The sequence below is a fragment of the Alosa sapidissima genome, chromosome 3, assembly GCF_018492685.1.
Source record: "Alosa sapidissima isolate fAloSap1 chromosome 3, fAloSap1.pri, whole genome shotgun sequence".
Classification (NCBI taxonomy): domain Eukaryota; kingdom Metazoa; phylum Chordata; class Actinopteri; order Clupeiformes; family Clupeidae; genus Alosa; species Alosa sapidissima.
The window spans coordinates 31,567,390-31,590,435 of NC_055959.1; the positions used below are offsets into that span (position 1 = coordinate 31,567,390).

General features: G+C 42.6%; 1 protein-coding gene and 1 long non-coding RNA gene across 2 annotated transcripts; one reads left to right on the top strand and one right to left on the bottom strand.

Moving 5' to 3' along the window:
• The first annotated feature begins 1,017 nt into the window (after positions 1-1,017).
• LOC121704834 lies at positions 1,018-3,106 on the top strand. The gene is made up of 2 exons (XR_006030664.1): positions 1,018-1,078; positions 2,591-3,106. It is a non-coding gene; the product is annotated as an uncharacterized LOC121704834 (long non-coding RNA).
• On the bottom strand, positions 2,101-6,766 carry LOC121704818 (phenylethanolamine N-methyltransferase). Its single transcript, XM_042085332.1, has 3 exons — positions 6,283-6,766; positions 5,468-5,678; positions 2,101-3,026 (listed from the first exon to the last, which is right to left on the bottom strand). Exons 1-3 carry the CDS (start codon positions 6,518-6,520, stop codon positions 2,585-2,587), a joined length of 891 nt encoding a protein of 296 aa, XP_041941266.1. The 5' UTR covers positions 6,521-6,766; the 3' UTR covers positions 2,101-2,584.
• Between the last annotated feature and the right edge of the window lie 16,280 nt (positions 6,767-23,046).

The window sequence follows — 23,046 nt, forward strand, 5'->3', positions numbered from 1 at the left end:
TAAATTCACAATCTCCTATAATCTCCTATTTGTTGCCTTCACGATTTCCTTTTATATGTTTCTTATATTTAAAAGAAGATATCAATCATCATCAACAATGACAAGCCAGCTGGAACCTACTGGTTTTCTCTCTCTCTCGTGCGTGCTTGGATGTGTTCTCAATTAAATGCAGTAGGCTAGCATAGGCCTAAGTTCAAGTTGGATCTTAATGGAGAGGACTCGAAAAGTATAATCTTTATGTAACGTGCATTTTTACATTAATTGTTCTCGAACAAGAGTGCAAATCAGTTTACAGTAAAGCTACTAGTGATTGGCTAAATGTTGGTCCTTCCTCTGTCTCTTGGTGCCCTACACACAATGTGTAACGCGTGTGGGGGTAGCGGCAGTACTGAACTGTGCTCTGGCCGCTTGTCTCCGCTATTTTTTTTATTTTTTTTTGTCGCGGATGGAAAGCGTCTCTGGGGTGAATAGTCCACCATCAGGAAATGTAGTTTTTGATTCGAGACATGTCAAGTCATCACAAGTCAAAGAGGCAAAGTCCGAGTCAAGTCTCGAGTGAATAGGCTAGTATTCAAGTCCAAGTCGAGTCGCAAGTCATGCCGAATTTTATCAAGCCAAGTCATTAAAATCATGACTCTAGTCCAAGTCATGTGACTCGAGTCCACATGTCTGGTGTTAACAATACACAATACCGTAAATGGGGTGTGTGTAGAACATGTAAACAGTGCAATGTTTTGAGTAGGCACAGTTGTTATCCATATACATAGCATCTGGTGATGTTAAGTTATCATTAGTGCTGTGTATCTAATATCTATCTTTTATTATACGGCTCTTCACAATGCAAGTAGAATGCTCCACTGACTTGAATGGGATTTCTGAAAGTTCTAGCGTCATTATTTCTTGGGAAAGGACCTCTGAAAACAAGAATGACCGCTGTCAATGGCAACGGAGTTTGTGCTTGGAACTTCATTCAAAAGTGAAAGCAGACGGTTGATCAGCTGTGTTCTAAAGAATGTTTGATTCAAGTTCAGCGTGTGTTGCGAACTATTTGTTTCTCAGCAAAAGCCACGACGAAACGGTAACAAATAAGTGTAAAGAGACATATCATGGAGTTTATTTTTTCGTTTTGGCAAGTAGCCGTATAATAAGCGGGATAATGTATAGAACGCCGGTCATCATACTTACTTAGGTCAAACAGAACTACACAAGCCTTTTATTGGCCTGACTTTGCACTAGTATTTTATTGACTGTCTATGCACAATTTTCAACCAAATTTTGCTGCTCTTATTTTTTTCATTATTATATGTGCCCTCTTATTTACTTACTTTTTTGTTTACTTGAATGTTATGTTTGTCTGTGGACTTAAATTGGTAAAATATGTCTTGTCTTCACCGTGGGATAGTGAGAAACGTAATTTCGATCTCTTTGTATGTCTGGAACATGTGAAGAAATTGACAATAAAGCTGACTTTGACTTTGATCATGGGAAAATAAGTCCCTTCAGGGCGAAACAAGACCCCTCCGCTGGCGCTGGCGATACATTATCCCTTACATAACTTTTACAAGTATGTCGTAACACCCCCAATTATCACCACTTTTGTTCAGAAATTCTAAAACAACGATGTTTTTTAACACTTCAAAATAACATTTACTAAATGAACCTTACATTTTTCAGTAGCCATAGTTGTGTAGATTTGAACAAAATCTGGTTTGGTTCTTAACGGGAGCATTTACTGCCTGAAATATCCGATTTTGTTTACCACGCTCGGAGTTATAGTGCTGGCCTGATGGGTCGCCTATTTACACCGTTTCAACGGCACATGGACGGTTAGACCGAGAATTCTCGTCGTGAAATTAAAATTCCACTGGAGCTCCAAGCGGTTGTGTACACGCAGCCTTACAACACTGTTTACAGCTCCTCGAGTCACGGTAAAATGTCATTTTTGGTACATAGCTAATTTAGATACACCTATGTTGTGGGTGGTTGCGTTTCTATAGGAGTCCGCTGTCTTGGTTTGTATAGAAATGGATATTAAGTGACACATACACGCAAGACGGTGGAAATACGGGACCGACGGTAATAGGGGGAGTTACGATAGGAATAGAGTCATTGTGTTTTTGAATATATATTTTGTTTATTTGGTATAGTAAAATAAAGCTTAATGTATTTGCCATTGTAAAGATATACGTTTTATTTGGTGTTGCAAAAATCTGTCCACAGGAAGGACATTAGGCTACTATTAAGAGTTCCAGACTTTTCAATCCTTTTAATATACATTAATGCTCAAGTCTTTCACCTACATAAGAAATACAAGTTGTATATTCAATTAGCATTACATTGTGTGTAGAATACCTAGAATATATGTGAAGGATGAACATCAGCTATGAATCTTCACGCTCTCCTTCTTTAGGCCTCTATCTTTCTGTATTCAGCCTTCTCACCTATTCACAACTAGTATGATATAGTATTTATAGCAGTATAATAGTAATTAAATAATAGTATTTTCCATCTCAGACTTTCTGTTTCTTTCTTTTTTTCTTAATGCCAGCTGTGTGCCTTAAGCTGCTGTTCCCCCTTCCTCTCACTACAGTTTTCTGGCTTTGGCGAAAAACACGCCGGTGACGTCGTCCACGCCCACCCTCATGTCCACAGGCAGGGTGTAGATGCTGAGCTGTAGTAACTGGTAGCCACTGACCCTGAGGCTGGCGCAGACCTGGGCCTCGTCCAAGGGCACCACGGGGATGCGCAGCCCTGGCGCCCCCAGGTAGTAGCTCTCCCCCAGGGCACCAATGAGCAGGAGGTGGCCCCCTGGGCGCAGCAGGGAGGTGATGTGCCCCAGGGCCCGCGTGAACGCCGCCACGTCCGGGCTCGCGCTCTCCAAGCAGAAGCAGGACACCAGGCAGTCGGCTCCGCCTGTTGGCACAGCGGCGTCTGGGGGTAAAGGGCACGAGCGGTGCACGTCGATGGGAAGGACATCACTCACCACGGAGCGAAGTCGAGCAGCCTTCTCACTGGACTCTGATGGCCTGTTGGATATGAGAGTGGAAACAAGGGGTGGGAATAAAGAGAAAATTCTTTTGACTTACACTCAGTCCTACGAGATCAAGCTGTGTGTGACCTATTTCTGTCTCTTACTAAAAGTCTGAGGGAAGTATGAAGAGGTCATAATAATAATAATAATAATAATAATAATAATAATAATAATACATTTGTTTTTTATAGCGCTTTTCTAGACACTTTAAAGATGCTTTACAGTTTTTACATAGGTACAGACAATTAGTCAAGGTATACATGGACAAGGTTGCATTACAGTTTTTTCTGAATGCTACACATTTTTTGTAACTATGGCTTTTTTTGCAAAACTCTACACACAAATGGCAAAACCACTCACTGAGTTCGCAAAACTAAAAGCACAAACACTGCTTTGCACTCAGTTTGCAATTTTGTAACACACACTTTGCACAACTGTAGGCACAATGGCTATTATTTACACTATTTTGCCAACTCTTTGGCACACTTTCTCATGTGAAAACTGTTTTAGATAATTAGTTCACTTTGCAATCAGCCTAAGCACTATAAATAAGCCACAGGTAATGTACAATGGGTACGATGGAGTGAGCAGGAAGAGTGAGAAGAGAAAAAAACAGACAAAAAAACAGTCTACATGTGGGGATATTGTCATGTCAGGCCTGGCTACGTCATTCCAGAATATATTTTTCCCGGTGCCTTGGACTAGGACATTGCATGTGATGTAGACAGAATTTTGAGAGAGACGACCCGATGTAGACTGATTTGTTTTGTCTCAGTGAAATGCTATTTTGTGTTTTGACTTGGAAAAACACACTTGTGTTTGTTTTGATGTGTGTAAATAAACACGAGTACTTGAAGTTGGGATCCCTGTATGTTTACAGAACTATGACAAAAGTATGACCTCAAACTGACATAGTCTACCTTGTGCACAGAGAAAGCAAAAGCCAGATGTGTTTTTTATTCATACCATCAGTGTGTTTTTGGCACATTGTGTGCTTACTATTGTGATGGCTTGTGTTTACTGTTAGATACGAAAACACCATTTTTACGAAGGTGTGAAGAGTTAAGCAAGGTGTGTTAGCTTTTGCAAGAGAACTACAATGTTTTGCTGATTGGGTGAGAGGTTTTGCCATTTGTGTGTAGAGTTTTGCAAAAAAAGCCATAGTTACAAAAAATGTGCTTAAGCAATCAGAAAAAACTGTAACAGAGAAATAGTCATTTTCATTTAAAAGGTTCATCCCATATACTTTTTTCAATCAAATTCAGCAAATTGCTCTTCACAGTGGCTCTAACCAAGCCATGAATAATCTCAACCAATCAACACATGCTTCAGGAGCCTAGAAGAGAAGGGAGGGGTGTAATTTTGATTGGCCACCATTGAGCAGAACTGTCAACAACCTTTTGCAAAAACGTTTTCCAAATGGCATGAATGGAGGGGTGAAGTGGTGAATGAATTAAAGGGTCCATTTCTCCAAAATGCTAAAAAAAGTAAATGCTTTTCATATACATCCATTCAGAATGGAAATAAAACCACCTTTCTAGCCTGGAGATTCCAGACTGTGTCTAGAAAGATTACAGTTTATTCTGAATAGTTAAACACATTTTTTGTAACTATGGCTTTTTTTGCAAAACTCTACACACAAATGGCAAAACCTCTCACTCAATCAGCAAAATATTGTAGTTCTCTTGCAAAAGCTAACACACCTTGCTTAACTCTTCACACCTTCGTAAAAATTGTGTTTTCGTAAACAGTAAACACAAGCCATCACAATAGTAAGCACACAATGTGCCAACAACACACTGATGGTATGAATAAAAAACACATCTGGCTTTTGCTTTCTATGTGCACAAGGTAGACTATGTCAGTTTGAGGTCATACTTTTGTCATAGTTCTGTAAACATACAGGGATCCCAACTTCAAGTACTCGTGTTTATTTACACACATCAAAACAAACACAAGTGTGTTTTTCCAAGTCAAAACACAAAATAGCATTTCACTGAGACAAAACAAATCAGTCTACATCGGGTCGTCTCTCTCAAAATTCTGTCTACATCACATGCAATGTCCTAGTCCAAGGCACCGGGAAAAATATATTCTGGAATGACGTATCCCCGCCTATATCAGATACACCGATGTGATTGGCTCCCCACGATACAAGTGGCAAAAGTAACATGCATCATTACTCATTGCCAGAGTGTCTCGCAGAGACTATTCAAATTGTGCTTTTGCAAGAACTCTGGATTTTCCAGGGTACCACCTTTCTAAGACAGTTTCAAACCTGTTTCACTTCATTTGCATTAGGTATTGTTTCTGTCACTGTGTGTGTGTGTGTGTGTGTTAGTGTGTGCGTGTGTGAGGGTGTGTTAGTGTGTGTGTGTGTGTGTGTGTTAGTGTGTGCGAGTGTGTGTGTTAGTGTGTGTGTGTGTGTGGACTCACTTCCTGCCCTCCAGCTGGCAGACATACTGCAGGAAGGGTGTCCAGTCCAGGCTGCTGCTGGAACCTTCAGCCAGCCAGTACTGTAGCTCGCGCCGGTTCACTTCCAGGAAGTCGGTCAGTACCACGCGGCCAAACACCTCGCAGCCACTCATCACCTGGTACAGGGTCGGCCCAGAGCCCACGTCTACTAGCACCTCCCCCCGCACATCACCTAGGGGACAGACAGACACATACACACACACAGAATCACATTTCATTCAAACACAGAGTCACATTCATATAGCCAAATTAATGTACAAAAACACAGAGAATCACATACTCCCAAACTTAGGAAGAAGCATAAACACAAACACACAGCCTAATTTACACACATAGTCTAATTCCCACACACCAACACACAGCCAAATGAATACACAGAAAATCACATTGCTTTCCTTTGATGTATAATAATGCAATAAACTAAAGCTGCTCTAAGGCAGGGATCACACAGTGGCAGATGTCCTATTATTTGCTAGCCTATAGTTCAGCAAAGGAACAGTTGGAGCGGCAGCGTTACCGTAGCGACAAACAATTTCAGCCTTAAACTTGGTTCGACTTTCAGTGCATAACACAATGCTCATCAATTGTCAGCTTAGGCAATAGAACTCGAACCCGTTCGTGCAACGTAGGAACGAGGTAGAACTTATTATGGTCTAAGCGGTGCTTTACACTTGACTGCTGCTTTGTCTCCAATCCCCGCCTAAAAGCAATCAGTAGTGGCCTGCTTCAGTAGTGGCTGTATGTGGCATATCCACAGCACCCTAATTCTGTCCTACCCTCAGTGAAGGCTCTGTGCAGGCAGGTGAGTTTCCAGGGCACGATGCTGTCCGCACGCTGGAAGTCTGCCCGTGGTGGCGTATAGTTAAACTGGAGATAGGCGGCCGGATCGAAGCCCTGGTAACACACGCGCATGGCCTCCACCGCCTCCCTGCTCGCTGGCTCCTCGTTCTTTCCGTCTCTCTCCTCTCTCAACTCCATAGACGCCTCTGTCTTTCTGTCTCTATCTCCTGCCATCCCTGTCGTCTGTTGTCCGTCTCTGTGGGTCTGTTTCTGTATGGCAGACAGTTGTGTCCGCTTCTCATTTATGCTGCTGGTATTATTATACCTGTGTGTGTGTGTGTGTGTGTGTGTGTGGTGTTATCCCTCTCCATACGGTGTCTCAACAAAAACATTCATAAGAGCACAGATAACCATCCTGTCCTCTCTGAGAAAATCCACCCACTCCACTATCTCTGAGCTGTGTGTGTGTGTTTGTATGTATGTGTGTGTCTGCCCACTATATTCGAACTCGTGTGCGTGTGTGTGTGTTTGTCTGCCCACTATCTCAGAGCTCCAAGCATGTCTGTGTGTGTGTGTGTGTGTGTGTGTTTGTGTGTGCATCTGTCCACTATCTCTGAGCTGCGTGCATGTGTCTGACCCCAGGTGCTGATGGGATCTCGGCTAGGGGCTTTTCTCCTCCATGCCTGGGATGCAGTACGTCTCCTGCAGGCTCCCGGCTCTTCCTGGACCTCTCGGCCCCCGCTGCCGCTATCTGCCCCGATCTCTCTCGGGGACACTCTGCTCCGGTCTGCTGCACTTCAGCTGCACTTCCCCCGCTATTTTCACCCAGACTCCCCCTGGAGGAGACCCTCCAGTCTGGCTCTCTTTGATTGATCTACACGGCGCCAAACGCTAGCGCTGCTGGCTGCTAGATGCTTAACGCTAAGTGAGGGATAATATCCTCAAACAGAAACACGCTGGTGTATGACCTGGTGAAAAACAAACAAAAAAAAACTTGAGCAGAACAGTGCTCATGAGGAGCTGTCAGCTTAAAGAAAACTCTGTCGTTACAAAAAAAAAAAAGACGATCGGTGCTACCTAGCTCGAGTTGTTGCACTCATCAGTGCATCATGTTTTTTTTAGTTTCGGGTTGTATTTAATCTTCTAAAACCCGTCAGATCGTCTGTTTAAAGATTCGCAATGACACAAAACAGTTAGCCTACAGCAGTGTGAATTAGATGTTGCACGTCGTTACACCGTCGCAAAGCATTCACATGTCTGGTCACAGTTGCAAGGTTTTAGAATGTTGCATCAAGTTGCTGCTCCCCAGATAGCAAAATTTGACCGGCCCACCTCTGGCCCACTACCTTGCCTCAGGGTTTTGTGAGTGTTGGCCCAGTTCTGGCTGGGCCTCCGGCCCAACAATGGCCCAGTTACTAATAACTGACACAAAGAATTTCCTCTGGCCCAGATATGGCCCACACACTGCAAAATGACTCTCATTGTTTCTGTTGGCCCAGGTCTGGCCCACACACTGTAAAATGACTCTTATTGGAACTGTTGGCCCAGGTGTGGCTCACACACTGTGAAATTACTCTTATTGTTTCTATTGGCCCAGGTGTGGCCCACACACTGTGAAATGACGGTCATGCATTCTGTTGGCCCAGGTCTGGCCCACACACTATATAACTGAGTGTTGGCTGAGTGTCGGCTGGGCCTCTGGGCCTGTACTGGCCCACGCACTATAAAACTGATCTGACTGAGTGTTGGCTGAATGTCGGCTGGGTCCCCGGGCCACATGCGGCCCATTAACTACCAAAAGTACTTGAAAATAAACACAAATCCAGAACTAGTAATTAAAAGCACAAACTACTTTTATTAACAAGTTTAACAAACACAACCTTGCAAATAAAACAACCATTTAAAAATTATACAAGCTTTTACATATATACACTTTAGAAATTAAACAAGTTAAAATATACAAGCTACTTTTATCTACAACAATCGACATTTCATATACAAAAACATAAACAATTAAACATTTTAAAACTGTATAATGATTCAAAGAAATAAATTATTCTAAATTAACATTACAAATGTACAGGAATATTATATCTCTCTCCCTCACTCTAAAAGAGTAATTCCATTGTCAGTAGTTGTGGGTTGTGAGTTAAGTGTTGTGCTAGTGCTTTAAATTCTGTATTTTTGTACCATGTCCCATGACCTACCCAGCTACATACATGCACACACACTCTCAAAGTATTTTTCAATAGCAGCAACCTTTGCCACCTGCCTTCTCTTTCTGTTGCCTCCACCAGTTTCAGCAGCACTACCAGCCGGGGGTGTCTCCAAACTGCATTTAGGTATAAAAGAATATTATAAGATCATTATGAGGTCTAAAGCAAGATTTCAACATGTCATCTGTCAGAAGTTCTGTTTGTCCACTCAAATATACTTACAGATGGCCACCTCAGCTCTCTTTGGGGGTTGATCAAAGAGTTCTTTCCATCCATCCTTCAATTTGAGATGCATGGACAGCATGTCATTTCAAAAGAAATGAAAAAAATCATTAAACTATTTATCCTTTACTGTCTGACAAAATATTACTAAAGCCCAGTCTTGCCACTCTGCAGCTGTCCTGGTAACACCTCCCTGGTAGTTATTTTGGGCAAACAAGACATTGTGTGATTGTTAAATGCTAATATATTACCAATGACAATCACCAAGAGCAAGACATATTTGTCAACACATACAGACCTGAAGCACAAAGGCTTGTGGACTTCCTTCACAAGAGCCTTGTGGGTGCTCCAGTTGGTTGGCCATGTTTTCAACAGCGCATGTTTCCTGCCCACTCCTGTTATTTGCTGACATAATAGATGAGGCAAACCAAAAGCATCTAAAAACGACACATCACAAAACACAGGCCTAGATGAAAGCTGATTCCTATGATTTGGCTCATCTAAACAAAAACGTATTACTTATTCTATTAAATCAATGTACAACTTACCAAGAGCTCTTCGGGTCTCCTGTTTTTCCAACACAAGAAATGGTTCAGACATGTATACACGGGTAGCCTTCTTCATCCAAAGGAGTGCAGGTCTCTGGTCAGTGTGGCCTGGATTCTGAGGTGTACATTTAAAAAAAGTCACAGTAACGTTAGGTTAATGGAAGTATATGTGTTCAAAATGATTACATGATCATAAACAACCCCTCAGTACAAAATACAGAATGACCTTAAAATACAGATTTTGATGAGCTTTACATGACCAGGACAGGACCCACCCTGCTACCATCTCTCTCTCACACACACACACACACACACTCTTAAGGCATACAGTCTCAGTCCTGCCTGCCTATTGCCTGATCGAAGTTGGATAGATAACGATGAAATACCCATTACCATTACCAATCGCTATTCTAAGTCATGCAATACTGGTTAACTGTTAAGCTATTTCTAAAATGATTAGATCCCACTTTTCTTCGAAAACCACATAATTATGCAAGTATAGCTAACGTTACAGCACTGAACGTTTTTAACGTCCAACACTGACGTTAACGGTAATTAGGCCAACAAAGTAGGCTAAGAAATCATAACGTTATGTTACCGCTAGCTTCGTCATCGTCAAGGGGGTTAGATTGAAACACCCATTCTTGTTATGCTACTTGTTAAACTTTGTCTGCAATAATAAGCCTACGTACATTCATAACGATTTACATGCAATAACAGGTAAAGGTAAAGTTGACTGTTACTTACCACAGGCAGTGTCCAAAACGAGACAGTTTCGCGCCGTCCTGGTTTCAAACTGAACAGTTGCTCTGCTCATGGCTCTTCCACATGTAATGGGCCGACAGTCACTTTACAAAATTGGGCCATATACGTTTAGCGTCCGGCTGTCGCTAAATGTTTCATTTTTGCCGCCAACAGCCGCGATACTGATCATTGTTCGTTCCTGAAGTATCGGGCCACACACTGTATGAAATCCGTCTGCCGAGATTGATTCGAAAACTGGCAGTATCCCATCAAACCCCAATCGGGCCAAATAAGACACTCAGTAATCAGCCCAACTACTGCGTGTCAGTGTCGGCCCATTCAAGGGGACAGTGCCTCAGCCGACCTGAAACTCCGCCGACAGTGGCAGCACTCAGCCAGGATCGGGCCGACTGTGTTTACTGTGCTTCAGCCGACTCGGACCTCAGCCGTCACTGCCAGCACTCAGCCAGAATCGGGCCGACTATGCTTGCTATCTGGGTCATCTCGTTGCGAATCTTGGGTGTGATTTGGGCTTAAAGGGGTGGTTCAGGATTTTGGACATAGGACCTCATTTCCAAGTAAGCAAGTGTGATATTTATCAGTGGAGACCGTTTAACACGTTTCATCCAGTCCTTCTAATTGCAGAGTTTGCAGGTGCTAGGCTAGCGCAAGTCAACGGTATGTGCTAGCCTGCCACTAAAAACAGTCTTACCCACTCCAAAGTACACCCAAGGCAAATAAATTATAACGCCAGACTATCGATGTAAATGTCTGTATTGATAGTTTTATTTCTAACATTATTCTATCCTTGCATTTCAACGATCGCATTACATTTTGAGGGACTAGTGTCTTAGCAGCGGCGGAATTATACTTGCTCCAGTTAGTAGTACTGCGCCAAAAAGTAAACAGTAAAGCGCACTCCAATGGGGATACCTAGTAGTAGCCTTGGTAATATCAGTCCGCCGCTGAGATGCAAAATGACTACTACCAACTTCAGGGAACAAAGTATAACTATTGCAACGCGATGCGAGGGTAGTTGTATTTCTTACACTATTCCATCAACACAGACATTTACATCGATTGTCTGGAATTTGCCTCGAGTGTTCTTTGGAGTAGGTAAGACTGTTTTTAGTGGCAGGCTAGCACATACCGTTGACTTGCGCTAGCCTAGCACCTGCGAACTCTGCAATTAGAACGACTGGATGAAACGTGTTGAAAACGGTCTCCACTGATAAAGATCACACTTGCTTATTTGGAAATGAGGTCCTATGTCCAAAATCCTGAACCACCCCTTTAAGTATGGCGCAGACTGCGCACGTTATGATTAGATGGCATTAAAAGACTGCGGTGGGGAAAAGCTAGAGTTCCAAATTGTATAACTTTTTTTCCAATATGAACTATGCCTATATGTCCGACTTCGTCATCGTTCAATTCATCCCTTGTGTTTAAAATTTGCGGATAGGCCGATCGTAAGCTTGTTTTTATGCTGGCAACAAAACCAGAACGGTTCGCGAACGTTATTCTTTATTCTAAATGCCATGGCGATAAAGAGAAAAACGAAGTCAGAAAAGGAATATACCTTAGACTAGCTATATCAGAGCCCGTCTACGGACATTCTCTGGCTATATAACCTATTGAAATAGGTTAATGATGTAAAGTCAAGTGCGCTTCTATGGGACTGGTGTGTGCCCGCACAGTTTTTATTGATGAGTCGGAGTGGCAAGTGCTGCGCATAGTTGCAGTGGAATGTGGCTGCCCAGGGCATTATAAAACTTCTCACTCTTAGACCTACTCATACACGGCGGTGAAATGGCGTATTTAGCTGTCTAAATTCGAATCATATGCTGGGGGAGAAATCGTCGGACATCCATGATTATTTTGTTATTCTAATATTTTGTTATATTAATATGTTCCTGCGCGCCTGGAAGTAGGCTATGATTTGAATGTAGACTGTTGTCAAATTTGGCAAATATAAAACGGGAGAAACAATATGGTTCATGCTCTCTCATGCCGTTTCATTCGTGGGAGAATTAAACATTAAGCACGTTCCACTTTTGCATAAATAATTCCTGAACGGTTTCGGTCAGGGCTGATAATGCAACTGTATTTGACAAAGGACCGATATAGGCTATTTGCTAGTGACAAAATATGAGCTTTCAGTGTGATACGATCTCTTTGTAGATTACTAAACGTGTTTCATCTGTTCTGGCTATCCCCGCTATTTGGATCTTACTGTAGCCTATCTCTAGCCTGGCTAGCGCCACCACTTCTCAAAATGCCCAGATCCGTTTATTGGGTGCCACGGATGTCTATCAAATGCGTCTGTGCATAGCTCATCATCGTCTTGCTTTCCCCCTTGTTCTGTGATTGGTCGCCTATTTCAGGCGAAAATTTGCTCTATGGTCTCCAGGCTCAGGCTGCCTTAGCAGCGTGAATCAAATCGCGCGCAAGGCAGCATGGGAACACCCAGGCTAGCCTCTCTCACTCAATGAACAACATCTCAACACTAAATGAATGATGATCCGTAATTGTCATCAGATAGCCTAGTCATAAAGGTAGACATTCAGTGTGTTTGAAATAATTAATTTGATAATATTTTCCATCTTTGCAGAGTAAAAGTTTTGTGTAAAGGGAATTAAAGGCCTGTCTCATATAGATGCCTGTCTCTAATACTAGCCGGCGATTTGGGAAAATAAAAGCCCGGGCTATTATTTGGAGTTTTACGGTATTACTGTCATTTCAAAGTAATTCATTACATTATAATATTACTGTCTCTGAATTGTAAGGCATTACACTACTATTGTATTACTTTTAAGTTACTTTTACCAAAATATCTAGAAATATGGTTTTGGAATTCTAAATGCAGTTTATTATGCTCAATGCAGCTCATTGCACTTCTAATGGAGAGTGATGTGGTACAACGTAATGACTGAGCTAGGCTTAAGGCTAACAACAGTAGAATGCAATTGGCGCAGTGATGGCTCATGATGCAATACAAGGAACAATCATAGCCAGAATTTTGTTAAAAGAAGACAAAAGGTCAAAGTCTGGTCAATTGTGATAGAAATGCTGTAACATTAGGCTTAGGCCTACTCATTAAAATCAACAGAGAGCCCACTACCTGAATATTGTAACCCAAAACTTAAAGGAACCATATGTAAGATTGTGGCCAAAACTGGTACTGCAATCACTTTCAAATTACTGTAGAGCGGTGTTTCCCCTCCCCCTCCCCCCTGACTCGAAGTTGCCAACCCAGATGCCGAAACACTACTGACTTTGTGATTAGTAGATAGGTAGAGGGTGGTGCATCAGGCCAAAACACATGACATGACAAAACACAACATCAACATCAGTTGAGGGCTGCAACTTCACTTTTTAAATGACAATATCTTGGCCGGACTACTGTTGTCAGTGATAGTATTTGAAATGAACATGATTTCTTAATGTCTAGTGACATATCAGGGCCATTTTATGATTAATTGAAATACATTTCTTACATACGGTTCCTTTAAAGACATGTCAAGATAGGCTACACAGTGCAGCTGCTGGCCATTTTGGTGCCCTAACTGGTGAAATACAGTATTAACCTAAGTATGTCATCATATGGCCAACTATAAAGATGTAATCTGCCTGTTCCCAGGGATGGGTAGTACACGCACACACACACACACACTCTCGCATGTCTGTTGACCTCAACTGTGTGGGTAGTGCTCCAATGTGTGTGTGGGTATGTGTGTGTTGGTATGGGGGACGGTTGGGCGAGTATATATTCATAAGCCTATACTAAGGCAACCTTTACAAAAGTTAAATGTTTGCGGCACATTTGCAGCAAACTTGTGGGAATACAGTATTACTGATACAGTACATGTATTTAAAATACACAACAGTATGTTGTCATTTGTATTTTATTTAGTTGGAAAAAATGGCATCATATGTTGTATCAAAATACTTTATAGGTTTGTAGTTTAAAAATACTGCCAAATACTTTTGGTAAAACCAATAACCTACTTTTGCTGATGTGATTATAAAATGCAAAACAATGAATGCAGCACTGGTGCTGACTTGTAATGTGCCCAGAGTTGTTGTGATCAGAATATTGAGATTCAGGCAGATAAGTAACATGTAGGTTGCTCACACACACAATACACTCCCTCATACCAACCCCAAGTTTCTTGAGAACTTTAGTCATCCAATTCGAACACATGGAACCGGTTATGTGGTTGCCCTGCAACAAGTTGCCCCATGTGCAACGTGAACAATGTTTGCTCACATCCACAATACAGTCCTTCACTTTACTACACTACTTTAAAGTTCTCAAGAAACTGATCATTAATCATCCAATCGGAAGACATGGAACCGGTTATGTGGTTGCCCTGCAACAAGTTACCCCACGTGAAAATGTAATTAATAATTTGCCCACAATTGTGATCATAATATTGAGATTTAGGAAGATGAAATATACAAATAAAAATAAACAAATAGACAAAAAAGCAGGTCAAATTATTTTAACAGCTACAAAAATAGATGCGCATAGATATAAGTTATTGTGGGGGGAAATGTCTTGGATGAGTATATTTGTATATCTTCATTTAATAGAATAGAATAAAATGGATTATATTTTAATGTCCCCATGATGGAATTTGTTTTAGCACAGCACAGCCCATGGACAGACAACTTAGATAATTAACTTTAATATTCCCCCTCAGTAGTAATGCATGTTTGAATGCCTTTGTGAAAAAAGTAAATCATGACGTGGAAAAATTGCTGAACACTAAACCAAGTACAACTCCTAACCTATCCCGTGGGGAATGTGAAGCGCTGAAGATTCTAAGCGCTGCTTAGAAACAATGAAAACATTGTCATTAGACAAGCTGATAAAGGGGGAGCTACTGTAGTGTGGGGGATGGATGCGTACACACAAGAGGCTCTCCGACAACTCACGAACACAAGTTACTACACCCCCCTTGCCTCCAACCCCATGCCACAGGTTAGACTTGATTTAAAGAATATTTTGGATCATGCTTTGGCACACAACTGGATCAATGCCAATGAGTACAAATTCCTATTACCCTCAGACCCAAAGATAGGCACATTTTATCTCCTGCCCAAAATACACAAGGACCCTCTCACCCCACCTGGAAGGCCCATTATTAGTGGAATTGACACAATCACAGAACCAGCTTCTAAGTATATAGACTTCCACATTAAGCCTCTTACAGTCATTACAGGCATATCTCCAGTATTACATTAATACACAGGATTAGATGTTAAAATCCCTTGTGCCAAAATCCAAGGTAAAAACACATTCAGAAGCCTCTGCTCAAGTTTAACTTTAAAAAGCACACTACCCACAAATCCGCCAACAAATGGTCACAAGCACAATACAAATGGCCCATCCAACAGCAGTAGCCTATATAGTATGCGGCATGTCATTGGGGTTATCAAGTGGGCACCCTCATTCACCGATGTTTCGTTAAGTTAGGCCCACGACACCTCATGAAGGCTTAACAGTGAAACCAGCGTCCTGGAGACACTCCCCTCCATGCTGCCACCATATTACCACATTGAAATATCCAATACCCAAAATACTCTTAACCAGCCCAGGCATGGTCAAGGTTGGCTAGGTTGGTCCGTCCCGTTGATGTGGACTGAACCATAACCATAAAAAACCTTGGCCAACCAACCATCAACCTAGGCACAGCCCATCACAAACACAAAACAAATTAGCCAGTTAGCTTGGCCCGTTAGCTTAGGCCCCATCCCAAACACAAAACAAATTAGCTAGTTAGCTTACGCCCCATGCTGCCACCATATTACCACAACAAACATCCAAATACCCTTAACCAACCTAGGCATGGTCTAAGTTGGCTAGGTTGGTCTGTCCCGTTGATGTGGACTAAACCATAACCATAAAAAACCTTGGCCAACCAACCATCAACCTAGGCACAGCCCATCACAAACACAAAACAAATTAGCCAGTTAGCTTAGCCCGTTAGCTTAGGCCCCATCCCAAACACAAAACCAATTAGCCAGTTAGCTTACGCCCCATGCTGCCAAAAACCTGTTTCGTTAAGTTAAAGGTTAAACAGTTAGCTTACCTTAGCTTGCGCCCCAGGAAGGGTAACTTCTCCTTACCCGCAACCAAGACAAATGAGCCAGTTAGCTTACCTTAGCTTGCGCCCCAGGAAGGGTAACTTCTCCTTACCCACAACCATTCGCTTGCCCGTTCTGCTGCTAAAGACATGTTACTAACCACCTGCCTTAGACTTCGACCACAAATGCCCAATTCAGACAGCAAGCCAATAGCAGATCTGGCCACAAACCCACGTGCACCGATTTCAATAGGCCTTAATCGTGCACTCCAACCTCGCTTAGTTGCCTCCTCTGCTATCTCAGTGTATTTAGCTCTCTTCAGCTCATTGGCCACTTCCACTCTGTCTTCCCAAGGAACAGTGAGTTCAATGAAATAAACTATCTTCTCTGAATCCGACCATAGAATCACGTCGGGTCGTAGCTTAGTACTCACTATATGTGGAGGTACCGCCATCTGCTGGCCAAGATCAACCTTCATTTCCCAGCCCGCCCCATTTTTCAACTGGCCGGTTTTACACCTGGCCTTCGCGGAACAAGGTTTATCCCCCTGACGTACAAAGTTAATTTGCCTTACCCCTTTACTAGCTGCTAATGAATTGACTTCTCTCCTTTTATCCTCTATTGCCGCTGCCACACATTTCAATACCTGGTTATGACGCCACATATACCGCCCCTGGGTGAGACTTACCTTGCATCCTGATAGGATATGGTGGAGACTGCCCACACACGAGCAAAGTATGCATTTATCATCCTCACCAAACCATTGACTTAAATTCTTGGGAGATGGGAGCACATCATATGTAGCACCTAACATAAATTTGATCTTACCAGCTTCCATGCCCCATAGATCTTTCCATTTAATCCGTCTTTTTTCCACCCCTTCCCAGTTCACCCACTGCCCTTGTTTTGCCTGCGACACTGCCTTAGTACATCTTACAGCCTCCTCCTGTCTATGCATTTCCTCCACTACCATTTTCCTCTTTTCTCCTGCAGAAGCCTTACTCCACAAGGGTTTACTTGCACCCACCCCTAGACTCTCCCGCCCGTGCTGCACATGGCCCATTATATCCCTATGCTTCAATGCTGATTGAGCTTGCTTAACTGCCTGCTCTGGGTTCCACTTCCTCCCTGCATTAACTGTGGGTGCAACTTTCCTCACCACTGGGTCCTTGGACTGAGTAAGAGTCAATTCCAGTCTAGCCTTAGCACACTTAAATTCCTCTGTCAGACTAGATATTGGCAACTCTACAATACCCTTCCCATACAAGGCTACACTGCTTAAGCAGCGTGGGACTCCGAGCCATTTTCTGACAAAGGAGTTGATCATTTTTTCCAATCTCTCTACCTTTGACAGAGGAACTTCATAAACTGTCAATGGCCACATTAGCCGAGGAAACAAACCAAACTGCAAACACCACAGCTTGAGCTTACCTGGCAGCCCCGACTTGTCAATTTTTGCAATACCTTGCCTAGTGACCTGTCTCAAGTCTTCAACCTGTGATTTATCACTAAGGCTTGCATCATACCACCTTCCCAGACTCTTCACTGGTTTCTCCAGAACTGTGGGAATCACCTCCTCATTTATAGCAAACTTCTTATCTGTTACCTTCCCTTTAACAATTGAGAGACTCCTAGACTTACTTGGTTTCACCTTCATTCTGGCCCATTGCAGATTACTATTTAACTTACCCAGCAACCTGTTGGTGCATGGAACGGTTGTCGTCAAGGTTGTCATGTCGTCCATGAAAGCCCGAATCGGGGGGAGGCGTGGCCCTCCCTGCAACTTCTCCCCACCCACTACCCATTTTGAGGCCCTAATGATGACCTCCATTGCCATTGTAAAAGCAAGTGGGGAGATGGTACATCCGGCCATGATTCCTATCTCAAGTTGTTGCCACCCTGTGGTGTAATCAGCTGTAGTAAAACATAATTGAATATCCAGAAAGTATGCTTTTACTAGGCTTTTAATGCTACCTGGGATTCTGAAATAATCAAAGGCCTCCCACAACAGACTATGCGGCACAGACCCAAAAGCATTAGCCAAATCCAAGAACACAACGTGCAGGTCTCTCTTCTCACGCTTTGCTAATTGAATTTGGTGCCAAATCATGCTGGTATGCTCTAAGCACCTGGAGAAGCCAGGAATTCCAGCTTTTTGCACCGTGGTATCAATTAGTTTATTCCTTTCAAGGTAATTTGTCAGTCTCCGTGCCACCACACTGAAGAAAACCTTCCCTTCAACATTCAGTAGACTAATTGGCCTAAATTGATTAATCTCCACTGCGTCCTTTTCTTTGGGAATAAATATTCCCCCAGCCCTCCGCCAAGCCTTGGGAATACTCTGCTTTTTCCAAACTATCTTCATTAATTGCCATAAAAATCTTAAAACATCTGGTGCATTCTTATACAACCGGTAGGGCACTCCATTAGGTCCCGGGGCTGAAGAGGCCCTTGCATGTTTTATTACTTCTTGCACCTCTTTCCACCTTGGTGGACTATCGTCGCATTGGCTACTTAATTCACCAATAGGTGGGATATCAGCAGGAAGTACCATCTCTCTGAACCTCTCCCTATCTTTGTGCACTCCCTCTAAATACTCCTCAAGCTTCTGCTTAGGTTCCAAAAGACTACCACTCTTCTGCATTACGAATAAAGACTTAACAAACTTAAATGGGTCTTTATAGAATGCTAGTCGAGCTCGTGATTTCTTCTTCCTATTTTTCCTTATATTTTCAGCTCTTCTTAGCACTACCAACCGCTCCCTCACATCTGCCTGTAGACAGTCAATACCTTCCTTCTCATCATCTGTAGCTTTTCTCCACTGCTTCTTAAGCTGCCTCCTCTCCTTGATAAGTTTATCTATCTCCTGCTGGCGCCTAGATTTAACTACCTCATGTTGCCGTTTTGTCCTTCTCTCAATAGTCCCAAATCTTTCCTTACCATAGCTATAAATAATGTCTCCCATTTTCTCTAATTTGCTTTCAGCCGTCCCCTTGAGCTGACCCAGGATACTGACCAAATCACTATTAACATCTTCCCACATTCTACATTCTGCTGCGCCTGGCCATCTAACCCCAGGCCTATGACCATTAATCTTCTCCCTCCTTGGCTGACTGGCCTCTCTTTCTGCCTCAGTGCTAGAACTTTCCTCAACAACAGGGGTACTGATGTCCTGCGAACTGTGGGTTTCTTCCTGTCGCTGAACTTCAACCGACTGACTTGATGCACTTCTTAAGAAATAGCTATCAATGCGGGGACCCTGTGTTCCCTCTACCAAGCACTTCTTTTTTCCTTGATGAATTTTCAGGCCCTTTAGACTTGTAACCTTCTGCCAACCACACACACACATCTGCAGCTTTTTCTCAGTTTTCTCTGAACTAGTGGCTTCCACAAACATGTTTTCCTTACTCGTAATCAAATTCGTTCCAGGGTCAGTAACCATGTCTATCACAAGTGAGTCATCTTCCGCCCCTGCTCTCGCTGACTCTAGGGGTATTTTCTCATTATGTCGTACTGTAGCTAAGTAGGGTGCAGCCCATAGCTTAGTGAAGCCTGGGCTACTGCCACAATGAGCTGCTAACCCATTGTAGCCCCGGCGGGTCCAGGACACTACACATGTTTTGAAAAAGCTGGGGGAAATCAATTATAATCCCAATTTTATACTGGCTACCATGGATGTGGAAGCTCTCTACACAAATATAGCCCACTCAGACGGACTGTTTGCTCTCCATCATTACCTTCAAAAAAGACCTAACAACCAGAGCTCTCCCACTGATTTCATTGTGGAACTGACACGTTAGACTCTTAACAACAACATTTTCTTATTTCAGGACAAGTTATACAGGCAGGTCATGGGAACCGCGATGGGTGCTGCATATGCTCCAAACTATGCTGGCCTCTACCTGGGCCTATGGGAGGAACGGTACATCTTGAGTTCAAGTAACCCCTACAGGCATTACATCCAGTACTATGGGCGCTACATAGATGATTTACTCATAATCTGTACTTGAATCAACCCCAACATAAAGTTAAAGGAGAATTCCGGTGTGATATTGACCTAAAGTGTAAAAAAATAATTCAGTGGAAATGCATGGATTCCAGTTGCTGAAGAAACTGGAATCCATGCATTTCCACTGAATTATTTTTGGAATCTGATCCCTTATCATACCTGTTCATTCTTACTCGTTGCTCGACTTATCGTGACTAAATTCAAGATGGCTGCAAACGTTAAACTTCGTGAAGATACTGTCTGTATAAATCGTCTTGTAAGTAAACTACCAGTGCTTTTTCAAAGTTCTCAATGTCTCGTTTTAAATGTCAGGGCCCTAGGAAGTCTACCAATGAAGTGTGGAGATACATTGAGCCTCGTAAATGGGTGTAAAACAGTTATTTATTTGCATGGCTAGCCCGATGCCGAAGCACCACTACTGAAAAAGTTGTTGGTAGCATCGGCTAACTAGCGCCAGATTTTGGAGTGCAGGGGACAAGTCGAGATGGGCTATGAGACATACGTTCACACTCGGTATCATGTTTCAATACACTTTAGGTCAATATCACACCGGAATTCTCCTTTAAGCTTGGACTTCAGCTCAACCTCAATCAACTTCCTTGATTTGAAAATCTATGTGGACACGGAGGGGGCCCTTCACACCACCATTTACAGGAAGCCCACTGACAGGAACACCATCCTCAGAGCAGACAGCTTCCACCCAGCTAACTTAATTTCAAACATCCCATACGGTCAGTTTCAGAGACTCCGACGAATCTGTGACTCAGACAATGATTTTGAAGTTCAGTCAACTGACATGTATGAACGTTTTAAACAAAGGGGCTACAAGGACAAAACATTGAACCGTGCATTGACTAAAACAAAATCAACTGAACGAGCCAACCTCTTCAAACCCAAACCCAAGAAACCTGTGAGTAACAGAACCTTTTGCTCCCTACAGTACAGTAACCAAACCAACAAAATCAAACAAATCATCAAAAGCAACTGGGACATCTTACTGAGTGACACTGCTCTGGCCCTTGTCTTCGCTGAACCCCCCCAGTTTGCTTTGAAAAGGGCCCCTACCCTCAAGGATAAGTTGGTAAGAAATTACATCTCTGCTCCCAAACCAAAAACGTTCCTGACCAAACCCACAGGCACTTTTCAGTGCGGCGCCTGTAGACAGTGCCCACACATCAACAAGTCAACCACCTTCATGAATGCAACTGGTACTAAATCTTTTCATTGTAAACAATTTGCCAATTGCAACTCTACTCATGTCATATATCGTCTTGACTGCAAGTGTGGCTGTTTCTACATTGGCCTCACTAAGAGGAGACTGAGGGACCGCTTTGGAGAACATAAGTATGCAATCAAAAACAAAAGTTTTAACTATCCCATCGCCAAACACTTTCAGTCCTCCTCACATTGTAACCCTACAGAACTTAAAGTAATGGTCATTGAGGTCATCCAAAAGGACATCAGGGGTAGGGATAGACTTTGGCCCAGAGAGAATCCTTTTGGATTGACACCTTAGAGGCAGTGAACTTTCCTGGACTGAATGAGGAACTGGACTTTTCTGTGTTTTTAGAAAAAAGAAAAAACTTGTACTCAGTTTACTGAACTGTAACATATTCATTGTTTCCTGCTGTTCCACTGAGGTGTATGTGAGGGATCTGCCACTCACAAGGAACTACATGGGTTTTTTGACTGTTTCTTTGTCCTAAGCATGGCTGTGCTAATGTTAGTGATGCTTTGTACATTGGTATTGTCTTAACTACACATCAACTTGAAACATAGTATGTGTAGTGCTCTAGTGGTATTTAACTTTAACATGTCATGTTGTCATTTTGTCTCTATGTCTTGTTGTGTTAAATTTGTGTCAAACCAGTCACGTGATTGGATCACATGACTTTTTGGACTTTAAAAACATACCTGTTTGATACTGTTTTAATCAGCCCTGAAGAAGGTGGCACGCGACCGAAACGCGTCAGCTTGATGTCCCACTCAGAAAAATAAAGGACTTTTAACTTTACTTCAGACGTGCCTCGGACCCTCTCTCTGCTCTCTACCTGTATTCCTCTGGACACCGATGAGCACCTGAAGTTTCACTGACTACCCACAGACGCAACTCTACCCCTCTCTCTCTCTCTGCACAATTAACTTTAATTTGTTTGTATTATTTTATTCAAATACAAAGAAATTTTATGTGAGAGTAAGGTATTTGTGTTTTTTTTCTTTTAATTTATGAGTATGGGGTTTGTGTCTGGTTTCCCTAATGTATTTGTGCTAATTTCACATCTTGAGCCTGTTTCTGTTTATCTGGATGTTTTGCCTCATGCCACCCTTGAATTAATCAGTGCCTCACCAGTGCCACCCTTGTTAAAAATGTCTAGAATCGCCACTGCGGATTGGCCGATCGTTTGGCGAACGGCTCCAAATTTTCTCTATCTCAAGATGTCAGACTGATCTGCGAGTGGAAAACTGGAGCTCGCAAGATAAGGATGGTCTCACGAGGCTAATTGGATGGTGTTAAAGTGTGTGTGTGTGTATGTGTGTGTGTGTGTGTGTGTCCTGTAGTCATAAATGTAAGGAAATGCATTTTGGAGTCACTGTAGGTTCTCATAGGAGAGAATGGGCTTTCAGTTGACTTGCATCCGTACACAGAGGTATGTGGTCTTGGCAGTATCAATATATTTAGTATGTTTATGTGCATGCATGTGTGTATGTGTATGTGTATGTGTGAGTCTATGTGTGTGTGTGTGTATGTGTGTGTACGTGCACACATGTATTAGTGAGCCAGCTAATCTTGTTTAACCACATTCTTTGTTGGTCATCTGCTTGATGACAACTATTTGGCAGATGTGCAAATCAGACAAGATGAACGCTAGTTGAAAGAACTAACATTTCCTTTCAAATGCAGAGTGTGTGAAACCACAAACAAGCCAT

Excerpts from the sequence above, each read along its gene's own strand:
- LOC121704818 (XM_042085332.1), bottom strand. The coding sequence starts at position 6,520 with ATGGCAGGAGATAGAGACAGAAAGACAGAGGCGTCTATGGAGTTGAGA. Across the intron at positions 5,679-6,282 it reads GCACAGAGCCTTCACTGAGG|GTGATGTGCGGGGGGAGGTG; the intron begins GTAGGACAGAAT and ends TCTGTCCCCTAG. Across the intron at positions 3,027-5,467 it reads TGCCAGCTGGAGGGCAGGAA|GCCATCAGAGTCCAGTGAGA; the intron begins GTGAGTCCACAC and ends CATATCCAACAG.